The 21,808-nt window shown below is 30.5% G+C and overlaps 2 protein-coding genes across 3 annotated transcripts; one reads left to right on the top strand and one right to left on the bottom strand.

Annotated features, from left to right (window-relative positions):
• The first annotated feature begins 1,679 nt into the window (after window positions 1-1,679).
• LOC100778657 (uncharacterized) lies at window positions 1,680-5,981 on the top strand. The gene is made up of 5 exons (XM_003554839.5): window positions 1,680-2,423; window positions 2,509-3,797; window positions 4,435-4,824; window positions 5,307-5,542; window positions 5,643-5,981. The coding sequence occupies exons 1-5, from the start codon at window positions 2,338-2,340 to the stop codon at window positions 5,892-5,894; spliced, it is 2,253 nt and encodes a 750-aa protein (XP_003554887.1). The 5' UTR covers window positions 1,680-2,337; the 3' UTR covers window positions 5,895-5,981.
• Window positions 5,982-8,902: 2,921 nt separating this feature from the next.
• LOC100778120 (putative NAC domain-containing protein 94) lies at window positions 8,903-12,357 on the bottom strand. 2 transcript variants are annotated; one of them, XM_041012848.1, is made up of 4 exons: window positions 12,036-12,357; window positions 11,543-11,800; window positions 10,829-11,127; window positions 8,903-10,128 (listed from the first exon to the last, which is right to left on the bottom strand). In XM_041012848.1, exons 2-4 carry the CDS (start codon window positions 11,718-11,720, stop codon window positions 9,502-9,504), a joined length of 1,104 nt encoding a protein of 367 aa, XP_040868782.1. In that variant the 5' UTR covers window positions 11,721-11,800; window positions 12,036-12,357; the 3' UTR covers window positions 8,903-9,501. The 2 variants fall into 2 exon arrangements, with proteins under 2 accessions (XP_040868782.1, XP_003554886.1); XM_003554838.4 differs by having other exon boundaries at window positions 11,543-11,813; window positions 12,036-12,356.
• Window positions 12,358-21,808: the final 9,451 nt, after the last annotated feature.

Below are 21,808 nucleotides of genomic sequence, written 5' to 3'. Positions count from 1 at the left end.
CTTTCCCCCCTCAAAACTATCTGAACTAGTGTTAAAACTTTAATGGCCTATTTCGCCACATACGCGTTTCAAACTTTTTGTAAAGCTTGATATCATTTCTAGTGAGAACCTTATCCGGAGTGACAAACAATGGCTAATCATGAACAGGTGTGAAGTTTTTATAGTGCACATAAGCAATCACAGTAATCATACACAATACCCTAATTATTATAATTCTATAGAGAAATATCAAATGCTTAATCACTTTTTAAGCATAAAAAAGGATGGAAGTATTATCATTAATTTAGACACACTCAAACCAGTAGCAGCCTTTACACTACTAAAGCATCATTGAATTTTAAATGTACTGTAGTCACTTCAAAAAAATGTACTGTAGTACTTTTTAAAAACAAAAATTTCTTAAGTTTATATCCTAAACAATGATATTAAATTAATTTTTTACCCTAATTAAATGATCTAGCTCCACCTCAGCTAGCTGCATGTTTGGATTACAATCTGCAAAAGTATTGGATTACAATCTGCAAAAGTATTTCAATAGTTATTTATCCCAAATTAAATTTTTATGTTAAATTTTAGCCCCAAACATACATTTGAAGAAAAACCAAATATGATATCAAATTTATTTTTGTCTCCAAACTGAATTTGGAGTTCTCATACAGACAAACCATATATTGAGTAAATCAGAAATTTAGAATACCCCACACCCATTTTATGTTATTTTCATTAGCTTAAAATGAAACATAAAATGAAACAAACACCGAAAAGTAAATCGCATAATTCCCTTTAAACTTTAATTAAACTTTTGTCTTCTTTAGGCCTAGGAAGCTTCCCATGGTTGTGGCATGCAGGCCTAAGGTAAAACCAAACGCATAAATTCCACACCCACTCGGATAGAATAAACTATAAAGACAGCTCTTGGGCCAGGTCAACCCACAATGGTCGATGCATATGGTCACTATCTCATACAAGAAACACATATAGAATAATATTTTGATCAAGTAATAAAATTGATAAAAATCCACTGAAAAAAACAGAGTTTTATGCTCACTTTTATATTAAATGAGTTTATCTTTTATGTAGTAGTATCATTATAAAAAAAAGTATTTGTCACATCATTTAATAAATTTAATAATAAATATGTAAATAAATTAAACAAAAGAGTAAATAGTATATGCACTAGAAAATATAATGTCATTTAATTATAAATTTTCATTTATGATAAATTAGTTTATTTTTATAATATTTATCTTATTACCTTAAAAAATAATAATTATGTTAAAATATATATTAATGATATTTTTAATTGATTAATAGATACATTTTTTGACATGAAAGTTAAAAACTCTTACACAAATAATAAGATAACAACCCAACAATTCAAATCAAATCAATTAAATGTTTTATATTGTTTCCTAGTTTGGGTCGAATCCAAACTAAACCAATAAGAATCGATGATAATTGATTCAGTCATTGACATTAAGTCTCCTCTGAACATCCAACAATTCAAATCGAATCAACCCATTTAACATTAATTTAGTTTGATTGGGATTAAGCAAAAGAAAACAAAATATGAAATCCAAACCCGTTCAGATCTCATTTTCTCCCAAATTTGAACTAACTCAACCCCAACAATACATTATTGAATACATACAAACTAAATTTAGATACATGTGCGTGCGCTATATATATTTGTCAAGATAAACACAGTGCAAGTAGCATGACATGACTCAAATTCATGCAATTTGTTTAGTCCTTTCTCAATCGATGCATGGTTGAGTTTTCACTGTCACAAACTATGAATTTTCCATTCCTTACAAATGCGTGAAACCTGCAACATTTTGTTTCTACATGTAGAAAATTGGGGGCAAAGAACAAAACAAAAATTGACAAAACTTTGAATTCAACACAATTCCCCTTTTTGTGTGTCTCGTATCAATGGAGCATATAAAAGAGAATAATGGTCGATAGAACCCTTTAAACTCTTAGGAATCCCATGGCTCTAAAGTAACCCAAAATAGACTCAAAAAATCAAGTAGCTGACATGTTCTTTTCTTCCCTTAGTTCTTGCTTCAAATATGGTTTAAATCTCATATTTCCTCCATGATAAGATCTTGAATTTTTATGAATATATCTTACTCTTTGTAGTTACAAGGTTACTAAAAATTCAAGGTACAAAATCAATAGTTTGCATGACCTCCTCTGTTTTAACTCCTCTGTTTTGCTTCAATAGGAATGAACTCATTCTTGGCATGAAAAACCCGCTTAGAATGAGATTTCCATGAAAAAAACATTCTTTTTCAATGTTATAAGGTCATTTTTTTTTTTTTGGACCAAAAGATGGATCTTTTCTCTGGGTATGTTTGGATATTCCTCTCACATCTTGTGGAAACTCTGTTCTGGATTTGCAGCAGAATCTTCATGAGGTATTGAAATTGAACTTTTCATCACCAATTAAGCTTTTAGTTACTTCTGTCATCTATTTAACTTTTTTTTTTCTGTTAATTTCAGATACACCAGTCATGAAGCTATCAATTCAACTTGTTCTTCAAATCTTTGCCATGAGAACTATCATGATGACTCCAACAATTCCGAGACAAAAATTGAGGCTGAAGAAGATTTTTTTAAATATTCCGAAGATGAAGAGTTGAAAACTGAAGGATTGGAGGAAATTACTAATGCTATTAAATTTAAACAAGAGTGTAGTCATCAAAATGAATCAAATGGTTCTGAACCAGAAGCAAAGTTCAATGAGGATTGTTCTGAAACAGTTACTATTACAAACTGTGCTGGAAATCTTGGCCTTGATGAAGAAGAAGAAAAAGAGAAACTGAGGTTGGTTTTCAAATTCCGGTATCAAACTTGGAAGTGTTGTGAAACTTTTGATTCTGTGAACACTGATAACGTTAAGGCTTCTGAAAGCACCAACAAGCATGAGTTCCTATCAAGTAAGAGTTTCAGCAGCTTCTTGGATGAACCATGCGTTTGTTCAGAATATTTTCCTTTGGAAAATGATTCTGTTGATGAATCAGAGAGAAATTTTGAACCTGAAAGTTGTGAAAGAAGGTGTGTTGATGCAGCAGTGGAGCTCAAGACTGTGCCATCTGTAGAACAAGCTGATGAACATCTAGTGGAGAATCTGAATAACAATGTGTTATTTGAAAAAATTTCAGCTGATAACAATTTCCTTTCTGAAGATGATTTCATTTGTGAAAGCACGGAGTCAAATTCTATGATCAGTTCTATAGGAGATGAATTTTTGTCAGACACAGATTTTGGAACCACTACTAATGTTCACACTTTGGGAAACCATGATGAAGAAAATGCAGTGTTAACAAAAGAAGATTTGAACTTTGAGGGTGAGAAAAGATCAGAGAGTTTTGATGCTGAAGATAGAGATACAACAATGGTTAGGATAAGAAGATTGGAAGAAGAAACTATAATGCAAGATATTGAGAACATAAAGTTGAAAGGGAATTGTTTTCAAGATAGGCATGGCATGAACTTGTTGCATAGTTCAACAGGTTCAGATCTTGAGGATTCGTACCGGTTTGATGCACAATGGGAACATCAAGATTTGATAGAACAGCTCAAGATAGAGCTTAACAAGGTAAGAGATACTGGTCTGCCTACCACCTTTGAGACGCAAAGGATAATAATGGAAGACTTGAAGCCATGGGAAATTGATGAAAAATTCAAGCATGGTAGTGCCATAAATGATCTTACAAAATTCTACAAGAGCTACACAGAAAGAATGAGGAAATTTGATATCTTAAATTACCAAAAGCTGTTTGCCATAGGTCAGTAGTTCTAACCTTTCAGCTGTTTTCACTCAATGCTTTACTTTGCTTTTTTCTTTCCTTCATTTGTTAAATGAGTTTGTGGTTGATTGATAAACAATTTCATTCAACTTATAATTATCATCAATACCTAAATGGATAAATCGTTATAATTGAAGGTGAGAATCCACTAAATTTGATTAGTTGGACACTGGGAATGCATGAATTTTCCAAACATCTATAGCAGTAGAGTTCATTATGATACTCTAGTTTATTATTTTTTTTTTATCTTCCAAACATCATAAGATATAGTATTCATATAGAGAGCCATTCATTTAATCAATTTTATACCCTCTATGGTAAAATTTCCATCTTTCATGACTTAAGTTGTCAGTATTAAAACAAGCAAAATAGTATTTACTTAAAACAGAATTAATGCTTTTAAAAAATGGCATTTTTAGTTAAATATTATCATCTATTTCATAATTAAAAAATAGCATCTTCTATAAACTACTACTACTATTCAAACCAAGTCAGCAAACATGTTCTTATATAAATTTATGATTTTGAATCTAATTGGCCATTGCATTATGCTTAGTTTGGTGGTTAAGAATCCAATCAAAATATCGTTTTTTCTAACTGTCACGGCATATTATAGGTGCCCTGAAGACCAAGGACCTTGTGCTATCATTTTCAAGTCGTGAGAACTCTTCCACATTGAAGAAGTTCATGAGGCGTAAAAAATCTGATTCTGACCCATTGAAAAAGTTCGTGAGAGAATTCTACAGTGACTTGGAAATGGCATATGTGGGACAGTTGTGCCTTTCTTGGGATTTCCTTCAGTTGGAGTATGAGAAGGCTTTGCAGTTATGGGAATCTGATCAATGCAGGTTTCAAAGTTACAATGAAGTAGCTGAGGAGTTCCAGCATTTTCAAGTGCTTCTGCTAAGATTTATAGAGAATGAACGTTTCCAAGGTCCACGAGTTGAATACTATGCCAGGAATCGTTGTGCTATGCAAAATTTTCTTCAAGTTCCTGTCATAAGAGGTGAGAACTTTCAATATCGACAATAGAAATATTAGCAATATTTTTTAACACATTCTTTTGAACACACTCTTTACTATTAACTGAGATTTATTAGAAACTACAAATTTTTGGGTCAATTTTATTTAACGAGTCACACTTATAATTTTGTAATTTTTAACAAATTTTAACCAATAATAGATAGTTTATTACTAACATTTCTCTCATGAATAATACATAGATTCAGTTCCTTTAGTGCTCTTAGTATTGTTTTCCAATAAATGAAAATGCAGTTTTACCTTGGTAACGCACACAAAATTGGTTGACATTTAAAGACACTAAGTTAGTCCTTTTCAACATAATGTAAATTTGGTCACATCTCCTTTTAAGTAGTTACTTTTATTAGCCTCATTTTCATAGTCCCTTTGAGCTATGTGGAGGACTATATAAAAATCCATTCATAAGACAAATAGTATCTCATACTATAGAACCTCAATTGACTGCAGAGGACAAAACCAAGGAAGAAGAGAAATTCAAAACAGGAGATGCAGATAAAGATGAAATCACAATTGACATGCTAGTAGAGATTTTAGAAGAATCAATTAAGATAATTTCGCGTTTCATTAGAGCTGATAAAGATGCATCTAGCTTGGCTCATAAAGGTCCTAGAGAAACTCAAGTAAAGCTCCAAGACCCTGCAGATTCAGAATTTCTTAGGGAGATTCAAGCAGAACTTCGAAAGGTAATTAAGGCTTCTAAAACAAAATCTTCTTTGCTTAATGAAAAGGGTTTAATAATGTTTCTTCTTTTGTTAAATAACTCTTCTTTATTTGGACATATAGAAGGAAAAGAGACTTAATGAACTTTTGAAGAGAAGTAGCATAATGAAGAAGTTCCAAAAGCATGAGGAAGATGGAAGAGATCATTTGCTTTACTTTTTTCCTCAAGTGGACATGAAACTGGTTTGGAGAGTGTTGAACATGTCAAAAATATCTAGGGATCAACTAGCATGGTGTCATAATAAACTAAGTAACATCAATTTTGTAAACAGAAGTATACATATAGAACCATCTTTCTTGCTTTTTCCTTGTTAATAGTTATACGCTAGATTTGTTTTTTGTACATATGTTACTCCACATTTAGAAGACCATTGTGGATATAGTGAAAAGTGTTTTCTCCCCGTACAACTAAGAACTTTTTGATATAATCTTTACCACCTCCATTTTAACTGTTCAAAGAGAGGCTTGGGGATTTTATTTAAGCATGATTCTTGTATAAATAAATAAAACCATCCTCATGTTTGGAGAAAGTTAATATAAACTTGAACATATTTAGTAAACAAAATTATTTTCGGATTGGAATTTGTGTGTGAGGGTGTGGGGGGACATAGATCCTCTCAAGTTAAGAAAAAACTGGAGTGTCCAGTTTAACCAATTTGCATCATAGATCAAAACGAACCACTGGGATTTATTCACACCAAAGCTCAGTTTCATTAAACTTGCTGAACCTTCAATTCTAATAATTTGCAACTTGTTCCCACACCGTATAAACAACGGATTACTCTCACATCTTTGAGTTTGAGATTATCAAGTACCTGTTAAAAGGGTCACCAGAAGAAAAAACGTCTATCAAATTTCCAATATTTCATTCAATGTTGGTATATAATAATTAAAGACTCAGCGTTAAGAGAGGAGAATCACTAATAAGCAAGAAAAAAAAATAGAAAAATAGAAAAACAGTCTCTTTGATGAATAATTCTCAGCGGTTTGCAATTACTTTGAACCATCAAACTTTTAGTATATGACTAATATTCTCCACAATTTTACAAACATTTGTTTTCATGAAGAAAATGCTGGAGAAAAAACACAGATCTAATAATATTAGTTACAAAGATGACAAAGAACACACCATAAAATTAAAAAAAAAATGCAACATTATAAGAATAAAAAAAATATTATTTTCTATTTTGTGATTCGGACTTTCAATCCTTCATCTATAATCCACACTCCCATCACAAGTCTTTTAGGCAAACTTGTAAATTCTTCATTGGTATGATCTTCTCTCACTTAAGGGTGATGATCCCCTCTGGTGATTTTTTTCTTCTTTAAGAACTTTTATATATGAAGCTAGTATTCTAATCTTATAAGAAAAAACAAATTCCTAAATGAATAATATTTTTAAATCTAAACAATAACTTAATTTGAATAATATCTTAACAATTTAAAATTAAATATTTGAATTGTTTCCCAATTGAAAGAAAGGAAGAAAAATTACAAATCTCATTTCATAACTAAAAATTACATGATTATATAAAAGTTTTCATTCATCTTATATACCCATATTACATTATCAGTCAGCATGCATGTTATGAATCAAGGTGTAAAATCCCTATTTCCATATATAAGGTTGTGCATTTTATACTATTGATAATTGTAATTGCTAACATCTAGGAGCTGATCAAGAAATTTTTAAGACCATTTTTCATATAAAGCAAAAAGTATCAATTATCAACATTATCCAATGCATTTTATCAAACAATTTGGAGGCATCATTCAATGTCTGACCAAGTTGAAATAGAAAATATAAGGTATTGACTTGGAGTGTGCAAATCTGTTGTAATTAAATGGAACAGTATTTGATACAGTAAGTAGCTCATTGGTCAGTATAAAAATTAAACTATACATCTGACCACACTTGATCTTTTTATACATAGTTACATACCACATTTATTTTTTCTCAATTTATTTTATTATTTTTTCTCTATTTGGCCGTAATTTTAGTTGAGATTTTATGCTCTTCGAGCACTAATTTAGCATAATGCCAATAATTTCATGTTAATGGAATTAAAATAAATAAAACAAATATTATTACACACGTCAATGGGATTAAAATTAAAGTTATACTAGATTGATTATACAACAATGTTTTTTGTTATAATTAGTTCCAATAAATGGTTGTGTACACAACAAATCTCTACCGTGGTGGAGACCATTTATTATTTGTTGTTATTTCTAAGTGCAATAAAAGAACATAATGAAACAAGTAATTTGCAATGATTTAAATTTACATTTATTATATGGTCATGATAACTAAAATATTTTAAAAATATAACACTAACATATAGAATGTACTATTATGTATATTTTAATTAGATTCTCAATAAATATTTTTTTAAAAATAGATTAATTAAAAAAATTTAATGACAAAATAAGTTAATCCATACAAGCAACCAGTACTCGATCATCCTGACTTTGTTAAAAGTAAAGAAACTTGTGACTCTATTATCTCTGTACGCGGTGGCCTGAAAATTGGCTTCTCTGCATAACAAGAATATTATTATATATCTCATAGAGTTTAGCGTGTGTGTATCTAATTATCCATATATTTTCTATACACGTTAATGACGTTGTATATGCTTAATCCATTTTTTTTTCACTTCCCATGATGCACTAGATCATCTCTGAATTTCATTATTGGGACCAAGTAACGTGAAAGTGAACAAAATTTGTCCCAATTGACTTGTCAAATTCATTCTTGCACGCCACATTCCTCCACTGTATATCCTCTCACTATGTGAATTCATGTGCCAATAGTATTTCTTATTCGAAACAGCGAAAGCTAAATTTTATTTATAATTTTTAATCATCAAAATCTTTTGTGTATAAGCCAAAATTAAAGTCTATATTCTCCTAACAGAAATCTATTTGTGCTTTCTTTTAACTTTTAGCCTTTTCAGCTATACTCCAAATAACGAAGAAGATTCCAAGAACCTCTTTCCAATTTTTAGATACTTTCTGATTTTATTTTATTTTTATCAATCTTTCTACCTAATATCGAAACATGTTAGATGCCTAATTAATGGTATAGTATATAAGGGAGCATATGTGATTAAAGGATTTGTTTTTTTTTTTTTAAAGTAAGTGGAATATAATTGACCATTAGATCTTACCAGATTAAAATAATTTAATTATGTAAATTTTTTTAAAAAATCATATAATTTTTTTAAGTGATCATATATGATATTAAATTTTGATTATGTGTAATTGTATAGCCTAAATTTAATAGCTAGTATATGTTAGATACTATAATTTGAACAAGGATATAGATAAATAAAACAATAAACCAAAAGATTAAAATAAAATTAAAACTATACGTGGAGATATGAAACTATATGTACAACTAGGTAAATGTATGAAATACGTGAAACATATAAGCAAATAACAAAGCAAACCTCCTCGAAACTACAAAGTGTCTCCCCCCCCTCCAAAAACGAATCATTCCAAGAGAGTTTTTCAAATGACAAAAATCACGTGAATAAAAAATATAGACACAGAGACAATGATCCCACAAATTTTCATAAGACCTTGAAATCTTTGTGTCTACATTTTTTTTTCTTCCTTCACATGACCCTGTCACATGAAAATCCAACATGAGAAGATCTATTTTCCCAGCACATGGTTCATAAAATTTGTGGCTCTTTTGTTTCTAGGTGGTACTGGTAGTTACATTCAGGTACATATAAATATGAACAGGGAAAAAGTGATAGCACTTGTACATTTACAAGAAAAATCAGTACCTAATGGTATTGATTTTAGTGATAAATATACTAAAATTGTAAAAACAAAATGGTAACTACTAACAAGCCAAAAGTCTTCTATTGCCAATACCTGATCACACCATGAATGCCCCTAATTTGTTTAATTAAGTGTAGCATTTATTAGTGGAATAGGTAGTGGACATGTCACTAGGGCAAGGAGGTGAATCCCATGCCACAGAAGAAGCCTTCCAAGCAGCATCATAAGGAGGACTCAAACTGAAGGGAAATCCAGTGGTTCCTGTTTCTGTGCTCATGTTTTGTTGCATATCTTGAGGTAGATTGATTGAGAAGCCACTATAATGTTGTTGGTTTGGCTCTTCAAATGCTATGTAGTCAGGGTTGGGATGAGAAAGCATGGAATTAGTGGCATCAAGTAGTGTGCTGCAGCACTTGGTGGGCCCTGTGTAGAATATGAAGTTGTCAGCAGCAAGGTCTCCATCTGAAACAGGACTTTTGGAAGCTGTGCTGTTGTTGATGGGCTTGTAAGTGGGAATATCTGAGGCTGTGAAGTTGGTGTTGATGGCATTGTTGGAGACTTGGTGTAACTCATCCTGCTTGTCACCACAAAATTGAATGGCTGGTGATTCTATGTTATGGCAGTTTAAACCTTGTGTGAACATGTCAGATACCATGCCTCCAGGTAACTGAGAGATCCAAGGGAGAGATAATGCTTTTTGTGCCATGGAGAAGGAATTGGCTTTCTTGAATATCCTACAAATTGCCCATGAATCCTGAAAACACACAAAGCACTACATGAATAACCACAATTGAAATACAAATTCTATCTATCTGTCTATCGATATCTATCTATCTCTATGTCTATTTATCTCTCTATATGTTTATCAATTAACTCTTCTCACATTTTCCATGCTCTCTCCTATATACAATTAGGTGAGAGTACGAAGGATAAGAAGAACTAATCTTAGTTGTTCATTCTTACATGGATAGTAAAGATTAGTTTAACTTACAAGTTTAATTTTTACACTGTTAGTTTAAAAATTCTACACTATTAACCAATCGAATACATCATTAATATGACTTTTAAAGTAATTACAGTAAAAATCAACAAATTTATTATACATGATAATTTGTGATTAAATGATACTATGTAATTGTCCATGTATTTGCACGGTTTTAAGAAAAAATATAAAAAGTATAAAGGACAATGAAATTAATAAAAAGAATGATAATTATATAAAAACTGTCCAGCCGATACGTGGTGACGGCTGGACAATTTCTATATAGTTATAGACTAAAGAAACTTATTACACTATGAGTGCATAAATGCTTAACATATATCTAATTTTGACCTTGCATGTAATATGAAGTGATCAAGATTAGTCCCTCTAAATCTTTCATGTTGCCACTTGAAATGTCATATACATGTATGTATGTTTGTATGTATGTATAAGAAATTGGTGCAATACATACACTTGGAGGGAGGCTTTTGTCAGAGAGTTTTTTGGGAGGGGATGAGTCTGATATGCAAGGAAGCCTAAACTCATGCATCATCCAGTCAGTTTTCATTCCTTTAGCAGCTCTTCCTCTGTAGAACACAAGAGACTTCTTCAAACCAATGCACTTTCCTTCAGAGGAATATATAGGCCTGTCAGTTCCAGTGGCCTTCCAAAACCCAGCTCTTGTGACTCTATTTGGACGTGCACTGTTCCTGTATTTTCTGTCCCTTGGACAGTAGAAATACCACTCTTTCTCCCCAGTACCTGCCAGCTCTTCATGTGCATAAAAACAAAAATTGAAACCAAGTTAAAATTATAAGAGTTTTGAACCTTTGATGCTCACTCTAGAAAAATAAAAGGATAAAATATATTTTAGGTCCCTTAAGATTTGGTCAATATTAACTATAAAAATGATGGTTTTGGTTCTTGTTATTTTGAAATATGATGAATTTTGTTCTTAATCCTATGCTTTATTTTGACTTGACCAAGGACAAAATCTACCACATTTCAAAATTATGAATACCAAAACTACCATAGGAACTAAAATGAAATAGGAAGACTTGGTTGCAAATTAGTCTGACCCTGTATGTAAGATTTGTCTATGTGGCATATAAAGCAAAACAACAAAAGAAGAGAAAGGTAGAGAACAATGAGTGTGTGTGTGTGTGTGAGTCATGAGAGTTCTTACTTGGAAGGTCCCATGGATCATATTTGTAAATATCCACTTGCTTAATGAGTTCAATAGGAAGAGACTTCTGCTGAATTTTTCTCTTGAGATAAAAATCAACAAGCTCTTCATCAGTGGGGTGAAAACGAAATCCTGGCATCACATCATCAATTCTTTCCATCTCATTCCTCTCCTCCATGTTCTCTCTCTCTCTCTGAATTTCTTTGTCCAAGAAAACCAAATGCAAATATATAGAGAAGCTTCTCAAGATATCAACACCTGTATTGTTGTTCTAGTATCGATAAGAAGAAAATATAAGATATTATTATAATACTCATGGTTATCAAATTTGCGTACATGGAAACACAAGCATCAAGCATATTGTTTGTAGTTTGTAAGTTTTGAAAAACAAAACAAAACCCATCATTATTAATTTGCTGTTCTCAATTATGAATAATGACAAAGTAGAAGTTAAAAGAACATAGTAAGATAGTTTCAAGTTATGCTAACTCACAGTGTGTACAAATTTGCTTAGTTCAAGGCCTTGTTATGTGCCTCCCAAGAAATTTTCTGTTTTCAAAGCTTCTGCCGCCCTTTTAGGATTTGCTCTAATGAGAAAGTGTGTTGAGAATTTGGATAAAAATCACGATGACTTTGGTGTTGAGAAGAGGTTGTGTTTGTAAGCTATTTAAGGTTCTTGCAAAGGAAGATGTCACTAAGTCAAGAAAAAAGTAAAACCCCTAATATACTTTGTTGTGTGAATGAATGACCAAAAAATAAGGATCAGAAGAAGAGACTGCAGAATTAGAAGCATTAAGGGGTGTTTTTTATATTGTGAATGTGTGTGATTATTTCATTTTCATTGCTGATGATGCTCACAAACATTTCCTTTTATCTTCAACAAATCAAAGACAAGCACAAAATGACAAGGCAAGCTTCTAACGTAATTATTTTATTTTTTTTCATTTTCTAACAGATCAATTAATTCTATTTTGAATTGTTCTTTAATGAACTATATAATATTCTTAATGTTGCTTTCAGTATGGGAAATTCTCTGCCTAATTCTTCTGCGGAACCTTATAGGACAATTTTTGTCATTTTTGTGCTAATTCTAGGATTGCAACATTCCCTTTTATTTACCAAACTTTTCACGTCTTATATTCCTCATGTTCCGTGACAAATATGAACAAGTGAGGTTTTTTTTTACTGTTATATACACTCTCTTTCTAATTTTTCCTCAAACTACACCTATTTATCTAATAATACCCAAACTACATTCATTTTTATCCCCTTTGAGAAGTTGGGGTCCCGCCTTCCGTAAGGTGCTTCTTTTTTTTAATTAATTTTTATTTGTAAATTTTTATTTTAATTTAAATTTTTAAAATAATATAAATATTATATTATATAAATATTTTTTAATTAATTTTAAAAATAAATTTTATGAAAAGATTATTTATAAAATATAATATTTATATTATTTTAATAATTTAAATTAAAATAAAAATTTACAAATAAAAATTAATTAAAAAAAGAAGTACCGTATAGAAGTCGGGATAATCAATCTCGACTTCTCAAAGAAGATTATGAAAAGGGGTATAATTTGGATATTATTATGTAAATAGGTGTAATTTGGAAAAAAAAAAATAGAAAGAAAGTGTGTATAGCAGTGAAAAGAAAAAAATAAAACCAACAAGTGACATGTCACCAATTTAGGTACTTAGTCTAAAAGATAATTAATTCAATATGCTAGGCTATACACTCTTGATTGAGAGGGCATTCCCATTTATTGGAAACAGAGTATTTGAGTAAGTTCAACTAGTTGACCTAGGACTAGGAGTGATAGTATGGTGTTAGAGCAATCTTATACTCATTTAAAGAGTATCCAAATTTATAAGTTATTTTTTTCACACCAAAGAAATCAAATACAAGTAATCATAAATTTTATAAACTACATTAATTAGCTTATAAGAATATTTGGACCTATTATATCCATGTTTTATTTAAATATAATATTTTAATGTGTCTTTTTACAAATTAAAAAAAATACTTGAATATTAAAATGAAATATGAAAAATTAATGACAACAAAATATTAATTGAAATTATAACATTAAATTTGATTAAAAAATAGTTCAAAGATTTTTTGAATTCTAACAATAAAATATAATAAATATTTATTTATATAATTTTATTTATTATATATAAGTATGACTGTATGAGTGTGGGACAAGTTAGGTAGTATAGTAAATTAGTAGTCACATATGCACTTGTACATAAAAATATGTATTAGTGATTACTTATGTCTAGACTAGGACTTATTTGATGGATATTGCAAGTCATTTTTGTAGGTACTCGTTGAATCTTAATTTGATTGTACGTCCTTTAAAAGCAATTCTAACAAAAAATTGTCTATGTTAGATGTCATTTGGTTTTAGAGAAAATATGATATTTGTTTCCACTTTTACTAGCATTATTTGTAGTAAGTCCAAACTAACTGTGCAGAGAAGTTGATGACATGCTCAAATCACATGGCATAAAATTGCTAACCACGCACATTATGGCTAGGTAGCTAGCAATTTAGGAGTCTCTACTAAATTCCAAAAGATCAAAGGGTGAGACTACAAAATCCAAACATGGTGAATTTACCAGCACTTAGGTCTCGTTTGATGCTCTTGTTGTCTGTTTCGTGCGTCTTAGGGTTTACAACCTATGTTGGAACAGTGGTCAAACTTCTTCTGCTACCTAAGTCTTTGTCTGTGGACATCAGCCCCTAAACATACTAATTATGACTCAAAATAATGCTATACAATAGTTAGTTATTAATGCTGTGAATTGAGTGAAACTTTTAAATTTTTTATTTTCATTTTTTTAATTAAATTAGCATTATTATACAATAAGTTAATACTACATTCGATTCGATTCTTATTATGAGGTCCAAATTAAAAATGTAACTTTTTTTTTATAAAATCTAATCTAAGATATTCCTGCATTAATTTTTTTTCATAAGAATGTCATTTATTAAAGTCAGTTTTTTAGAATGGATATGAGAAAAACATAATTCATTAATATTTATTAGTTTTATTCACATGAGTAGTTTTAGAAAGAAAAAAAATATTAACTTAGTTAAGATATATTTAATGTTTTCAATTAAGTTAACTAAATTTTTTTAATCCTTGGTAAATTACTATATGGACCTTATAATAAGTACCGAATGTGGTATTTGCTTCAGTGTGTTTAGCCGGTTTTTCATATTAGAAAGTGATATTCAAGTAGCATAATTTCTAAATAATTTATTTTTAACCCAAGTATATCTTAGCCCAAAATTATGGATTAATTTTTCGAGGAATTGATATTTATTTAAAACATTAACATTTTTTAATAGATATTTTCTCATAAGATAATCAAAATAAGGGATTAGGTTATCAAAATTGGGTTTGTTTGGCAAGCCAAATGAACTAGTCTCGTGCCCATGAAATTGAGGTCCGAAAACTGTTAAATCTATGTAGATAGATATTTTTTCTTGTAAAATTTAAATAAAATTATTTTGAAAAAAACTGAGCCAATTTAACTTGAACTTTTGTGTCCGGTCAAACCAACAAACAAAAAAATATAATATGTAAGAAATTTAGGTTAATTTAACCTAACTCCTTTTCACACCTTAACCCAAATTACATATTTAATTAATTGTGAAAATTATTTACCACCTATATTGCAGTTACACAATGGTACATTCCGATTAAGATACTGTTTGCTTAATTGAAAAGTTATTGCCGCAAATTCAACCCATAGGCCTTATCCGTTACAAAGTAGAATCGCTGTAAAGCAATTTTGACAGCGCCATGAATAAGTCAGTGCAGAAGCTAACGTTAATTACTGTGTGAAATCAAGTTTCAATCAGAGTTCTAATCTCGTTTGTATTCAAATAACTTTTAACTATAAATAAATATTCCCTGAATAGATTGAGGAAGCAACAACATGGAAACAACTGGCCAATTTCCAATGGATTTCTTGCTTGTTGGGAAATTTATATATTACCTTCACGTGATTGTGTAAGTGCTAGATAGAGGGGTGAAATATAAAATTGTCTTAAATATTTCTTATTAGTAATTATCAACAGTTTTATCATCAATAAAACACAAAATATTTAAAATCTAATCAAAATATTTTAAACTGTCAAAATAATTAAAAAAAAATTAAATCAATTACCAGAAAAACTGGAAACAAAAAATACTTCCTTTTTTTATTTCATTTTGGTTTGATTTTTTTATTCCTGTTGTCAAATCAAAGTGAACCAAAACAAATTACACCTAACCCCGTAAAATCAGCCTAATAGTCGGTGTTGAAATAACTTGCATAAAATTTTGATTGAAAGTTCAAACCTTGGTACCATTATTATATAAAAAAGGCTTCATCTTACTTTTAATATATTATGTTGAGCAGTTGTTTCATTTTATGTTACTTTTAATATATTATGTTGAGCAGTTATTTCATTTTAGTATATTAAGCTTTAAAAAATTTCTTTTAATCATTTATGCTTTTCTGAAATATATTATTTTAATTATTTTTCAATTTTCTGTTAAAAATATTAATATTTTGTTAATTTTTTAATTTTTATATTATATTAATTTATTTTATTATTCGTCAAGTAAAAGATACTTTTTTAACTGAAGTAAAATTAATTTTAAAAGTCGTATATTTAATCTCTATAGTTATTTTGAGTTTTAGTTCCTACATGAAAAAACAAAATATATAAGTTTTAATTAATTAGTCCCTACACTACACCTACACCTTACAATATGACAGAATAACTAAAATTAGAGGTGTCTTCTTATTATATGACAGCTTAGGAGTTCAATTGGTTAGCCCATCCTTATTTAATTCGGATATATGGAGTTAATTAACCTATATATTAAAGACGTAAATGAATTTTTTTAGAGGAAAGTGGTAAATGATATGCACGGCATTTGGAAAATAATTTTTTATGATAAAATTCATTAATTAATTTTTGAAATATAATGAGAAGAAAACACAGTTACTCTCAAAGTTTTCTGTAATGCAGTGTTATTTTTTAGAGGATTGTGGAATATTCATGGTTTCAAACACTCTATCCATGTTTCACACGAAATTGGTACGTAGCTCTCAAAGTTTTTTGTAATGCAGTGTTTTTTTCTTCTTCTTCAATTGGTTGATATATATAGACCATATATTTCACGTTCTCACTTATTTTTCAATTTCCTTTTTGTATGTAAACACTTATTTTTCATTTGCTGAGACATTTAATTGACAATTAAAAACTTTTTACCTTCTCAAAATATACTCCCGCCGTCTTTAATTTAAAATTCATATCGTTTCAAAAAATAATTATCATATTAAATTTGTTAGTTATTTATACTTTTATTCTAAATTACTTTTTTATTCTCTCTATTCACTTATTTATTTCTCATTAATGTTTTAAAAAAAATAATTAAATAAAAATATAAAAGGAAAAAAATAATTAATGTATTTAGAAATTAAAAAAGAATCTTATAAAAAAGTGAAACCAAATTTTTGAAAAATATCTTATAATTATAATTAGACATAAAAATAATATATTTTAATTTCACGCGAACTAATTAAATTAGCATGCTTAAAAAAATATTTTAATTTAAGCAATTATTTTATTATTTTGTGAATACATTTTTATAATAATAGGCGCCAGAATTCCAGTTACCCAATTCAAGTATTCAACAAAATACACTGAACACACACAAATATTAAAGAGTATTATAATAAGGAGAATTACGTAAAGATACGACCTTAAGTATAATTTTTGTCCCTAAATCATGAGAATTCCATGCTCACATTTACTGACTCATTTATATGACAGATTTGCTGTCCAATAAATTTAGCCGTTTAACTAATGATAATGAGTGATGACTTGTACATTTTTACTTTTTCTTTATATGGTTTGGTAAGTTTGTAGAATGAAATGAAACATTCAATTTGTCTTAATTTTTTTATTTCATATTGCCGTATTTGTCTTCTTAATTTAATTTATTGTTTAATTATAATTTTTTTTCAAAAAAATCAACAATATGTTAAGACGGTATCAGGAACAGGACAACCCAATGGTGAGAGGAACTAAAGTAAATTAAAAAAAAAAGTATTTTAAAAGAAAAACTATATTTTAGGTTTTTTGTCAACATACATTTTTGTTAATATATATGATTTTTTTTTATTTTACTCTTAGATCGATCCTGAATGGTCTAACTCAGTTAATTAAATTAAATAAAGTATGAGTTTTATAAACCATGTGTCAACAATATTCTGTTTTTCTAATCTTATGTTCTACTCTGTTTTATTTATAAAATGTTTATCAAATGTATATATATCATATGTCATGTTATTCCATTTTGATACCTCTGTCAATTACTATTGTATATATATCTTCTTATTTTCTTTACATTTACACACAAATGAGGAAAAGAATGAAATAAATGCCTAGCAAATTCAAAAAACCACGCGGAATATGAATATCTCACAATTAATGTTATGCTAAACCAAGCATGTGTGCATCATCTATTTCGTATGTTAGTTTCCTACTTACCTATGTTTGTGAACCGGTTGAAAAATGGCTCAACCAGGCTCTCTGTGTAATTAGATTATACTTAGTTCAGTATTCATATATTAGATAAACACAAGCATGTAAACAGTGAGGGCAACTAAGTTCATGTTTGGATTAAAGTTTTCATTGCACGAGCAATCCAAGTCTTCATTTTGCAAAATTGAGTTTCAAGACAAAATTTTCATCGCAAACAAATTGGGAGTAACCAATCATGTTACCAAAATGAGTTTATTCTCTAAATGTATGTTCAGCATCCAAAATTACTTTCTTCAACTGATAACCAAACATATTGCTCGGGTAGAACTGAATATGTGTCAAATATAACACAACACTCTTGAATTAGACACCAAAATCACTTAATCAGCCTCCAAAGTCCAAACAATCAACTGATTAGATATGAATTGCACTTGCATATTACTCTTTCCTTGAATCTCTTTCTGCAATTACAACAGAATCCATGGATGCAGGTGACTAGCATTCATCAATTGACATTTAACAGGGCAAACTCTAAAAGAACTAGAAGAGAAGTAGTGTTCCAAGTTCCAAATGACCGTGCTGTTGACGTGAGTTATCAAAGAGGAATCATAGGAAACAATAATATTCTTGTTACCTAATTTATATCGTTGAATATCCGTTGAATTATTTTAGCCTAGATTAGTGTGATTATATTTTTCTTCCAAAAATAGCTTCATGTACAAATTATATATAGCCTCCCTTTATTACATTGGAAAATAAGGAAAAATAAAGATATTCTTTCTCTTTTGTCTCCTCTTTAACATGGTATCAGAGCAGGAATTCTAGATACATACGAAAAAGAGAGAAAAATGGAAACGCCTACAATAGGGGTGCCGAAATAGGAAGGGGAGAATTCACTCCTCGCAAAATTTACAACAAGGATTACTCAAGCATTGAATCTCAACCAAACATAGAGTCAAATTTCAAGTTCTGAAGCTGCAATACAAATTGGAATCAAATTAGATGGTACCAATTATGCACTATGGTCCCAAATTGTCAAGACGTATATCTCAAGCAAAGACAAATTGGGATATATAAATGGAGATCTTCCTGAACCCCCACAAACAGACCCTGCATTCAAAAAAAGGAGAACGAAAAATGTAGTGGTGAAGGGATGGCTCATCAATTCTATGGATCTAAAGTTGGTTAGCAACTTTATTAGATTTCCAACGGCTAAGGTTGTTTGGGATAGTATTGCTACAACATACTTTGATGGCGCTGATACATCACAAGTATATGATCTCAAAAGAAGAGTGACCAGACTCAAAGAAGGCGACAGATCTATTGAAACGTATTATAACAACCTACAAGGACTATGGAGAGAAATCAATTTCCGTCGACCAAATCCTATGAAATGTGATGCTGATATTCAGAAATATAATTTAATTTTGCAAGAAGACATAGTCTATACCTTTTTAGATGGGCTTGATGATTGTGTTGACAAGATTCGAGCGGATGTACTTCAGATGCAACCATTCCAAACGGTGCAACAAGCTTATGCACTAGTCTGAAGAGAAGATTTGAGGTAATTTGTGATGATGGTAAATAAAGATATTGTGTCAAGAGGTGCTATACTTTTAAGGAGAGGGCATAAACCTCAACACCAATTATCTCTTCAAATGACTTCAAATGGCAAGCCAACTATCAAATCTCAATCACAAGGAGAAGGAGAAGGATGCAGACATTGTGGAAATATGAAACATACAAAAGAAACATGTTTCAAACTACATGGTTATCCAGATTGGTGGCATGAACTCAAGGAAAATAAAAAGCGTGAATCAAGTGGAGGAAACAATTCTAGTCATGCAGCTCTTGTGAGCGTAGAGCCTTAACTATCTCTTATCACACAACAAGAATCACTAGTGGCCATGTTTCTCAAAATGATTCAGGTAACCAAGGTTCTTCTTATTCATGCTCTAAACTGGGAAACCATGATAATTGGATCATCGACTCTGGAGCAACTGACCACATGACATTTGATCCATGTGACTTTTCTAAAACCTTTCAACCGAAGTGGACATGCATTGCCAATGCCAATGGAGTAACTTATCCAATGACAGGGGCGAGAACAGTTGATTTTTCTCCTTCTTTCTCTTTACCAAACACTTTACTTGTCCCGTTACTTTCTAACAAATTGTTATCTATCAATCAAGTGACTAAGGAGTTGAATTGTTGTGTTGTAATGTATTCCAACTTTTGTTTGTTTCAGGATATTCTCACCAAGGAGATTATTGGTCCTGGTACTAAAAGGGGAGGGTTGTATTACCTAAATGATTTCAGTTATGGTAGAGCAAATAATGTGCATTCTATTGGAGTAAAGGAAAGACAAATTTGGTTATGGCACAACCGATTGGGGCATCCGTCATTTTGATATTTGAGTTATTTATTTCCAGAGATATTTACAAAGGTCAATGAATCAGACTTCAAGTGTGAAGCCTGTATTCAAGCTAAGAGTCATTGTGTACCTTATCCAATTTGTTCGAATAAATGTGATACACCTTTTTCTATCATGCATTCTGATCATCTAATGTTTGGGTTCCTTCCCTTATTAATATTCCTTCTGGTGTTCAATGGCTTATCACATTTGTTGATGATTGTACACAAATGACTTGGCTATATTTGCAAAAGCATAAACATGAAGTTTTTGAGATATTTAGATCATTCCATAATATGATCCAAACACAATTTTCTGCTAAACTGTTGATTCTTCGGTCTGGTAATGGTGAGGAATATGATAATGAAAAATTTCACAAATATTTTAAGGAACATGGTTAGCATCATGAGACATCTTGCTCTCAAACACCACAACATAATGGTGTTGCAGAGCGCAAAAATATACATATCTTAGAAATCACTGGAGCTCTCCTTTCAACAGCATATGTACCTAAATGTTTTTGGATAGATGCAGTGGTGACTGCTATGTACTTGATGAATCAACTGCCATCTCAAGTCTTGAACTATAAGACTCCACTTCAAGTTCTAGCAAAACATGTGACATTACCATTTATTCTAATGCTTCCTCCAAGAAAGTTTGGTTGTGTTACATATGTTCGCATTCATAAAAATCAACGAACGAAGTTAGATCCATGTGCTGCTCATTGTGTTTTCCTTGGTTATGGAGCTCATAAGAAAGGATACCGTTGTTACGATCCAGTCATAAGGCGTCTTTATACCACCATGGATGTCACCTTTATTGAATCAAAGAATTTCTTTACTTTCCAATCTTCCCACTCCTCTCGTTAGGGGGAGATAATGAGTGAAGAGCATAATTGGGAAGATTGGCCAGGTTTCGAAGCTTCAAATGATGTATGGATGGAGGTTCAGCCGAGAGAATCAGAGACAATATTGATAGATCAAAGAAAATAAATTGAAGATGTTGAAAATAATGAGCAGGTTGGAGCAGAAATTGAAGAATCTGCAGAAACTGAAAATGAACAACCCTTCCATGACTTGGCAGTGCCACAATCAAACCAATCTCCTGAGAATATCTCTAAGGTACAAGTTCTAAACTCTCCTTAAAACATTTTTGTTGGTTATAAATTACCTTTCTGGCATAATCGGGGGCAGCCTCCTAATCGGTATTCACCGGATCATGGAACTAGTAAGTCAAAGCACCCAATTGCCAATTGTGTCTCAACTCACAAGTTATCTGAGCCTCTCAAGGTATTG

Source organism: Glycine max, chromosome 19, assembly GCF_000004515.6.
Source record: "Glycine max cultivar Williams 82 chromosome 19, Glycine_max_v4.0, whole genome shotgun sequence".
Lineage (NCBI taxonomy): Eukaryota > Viridiplantae > Streptophyta > Magnoliopsida > Fabales > Fabaceae > Glycine > Glycine max.
Note: the sequence above shows the minus strand (reverse complement) of the source record. Positions and strands in the feature narration are given on the sequence as shown.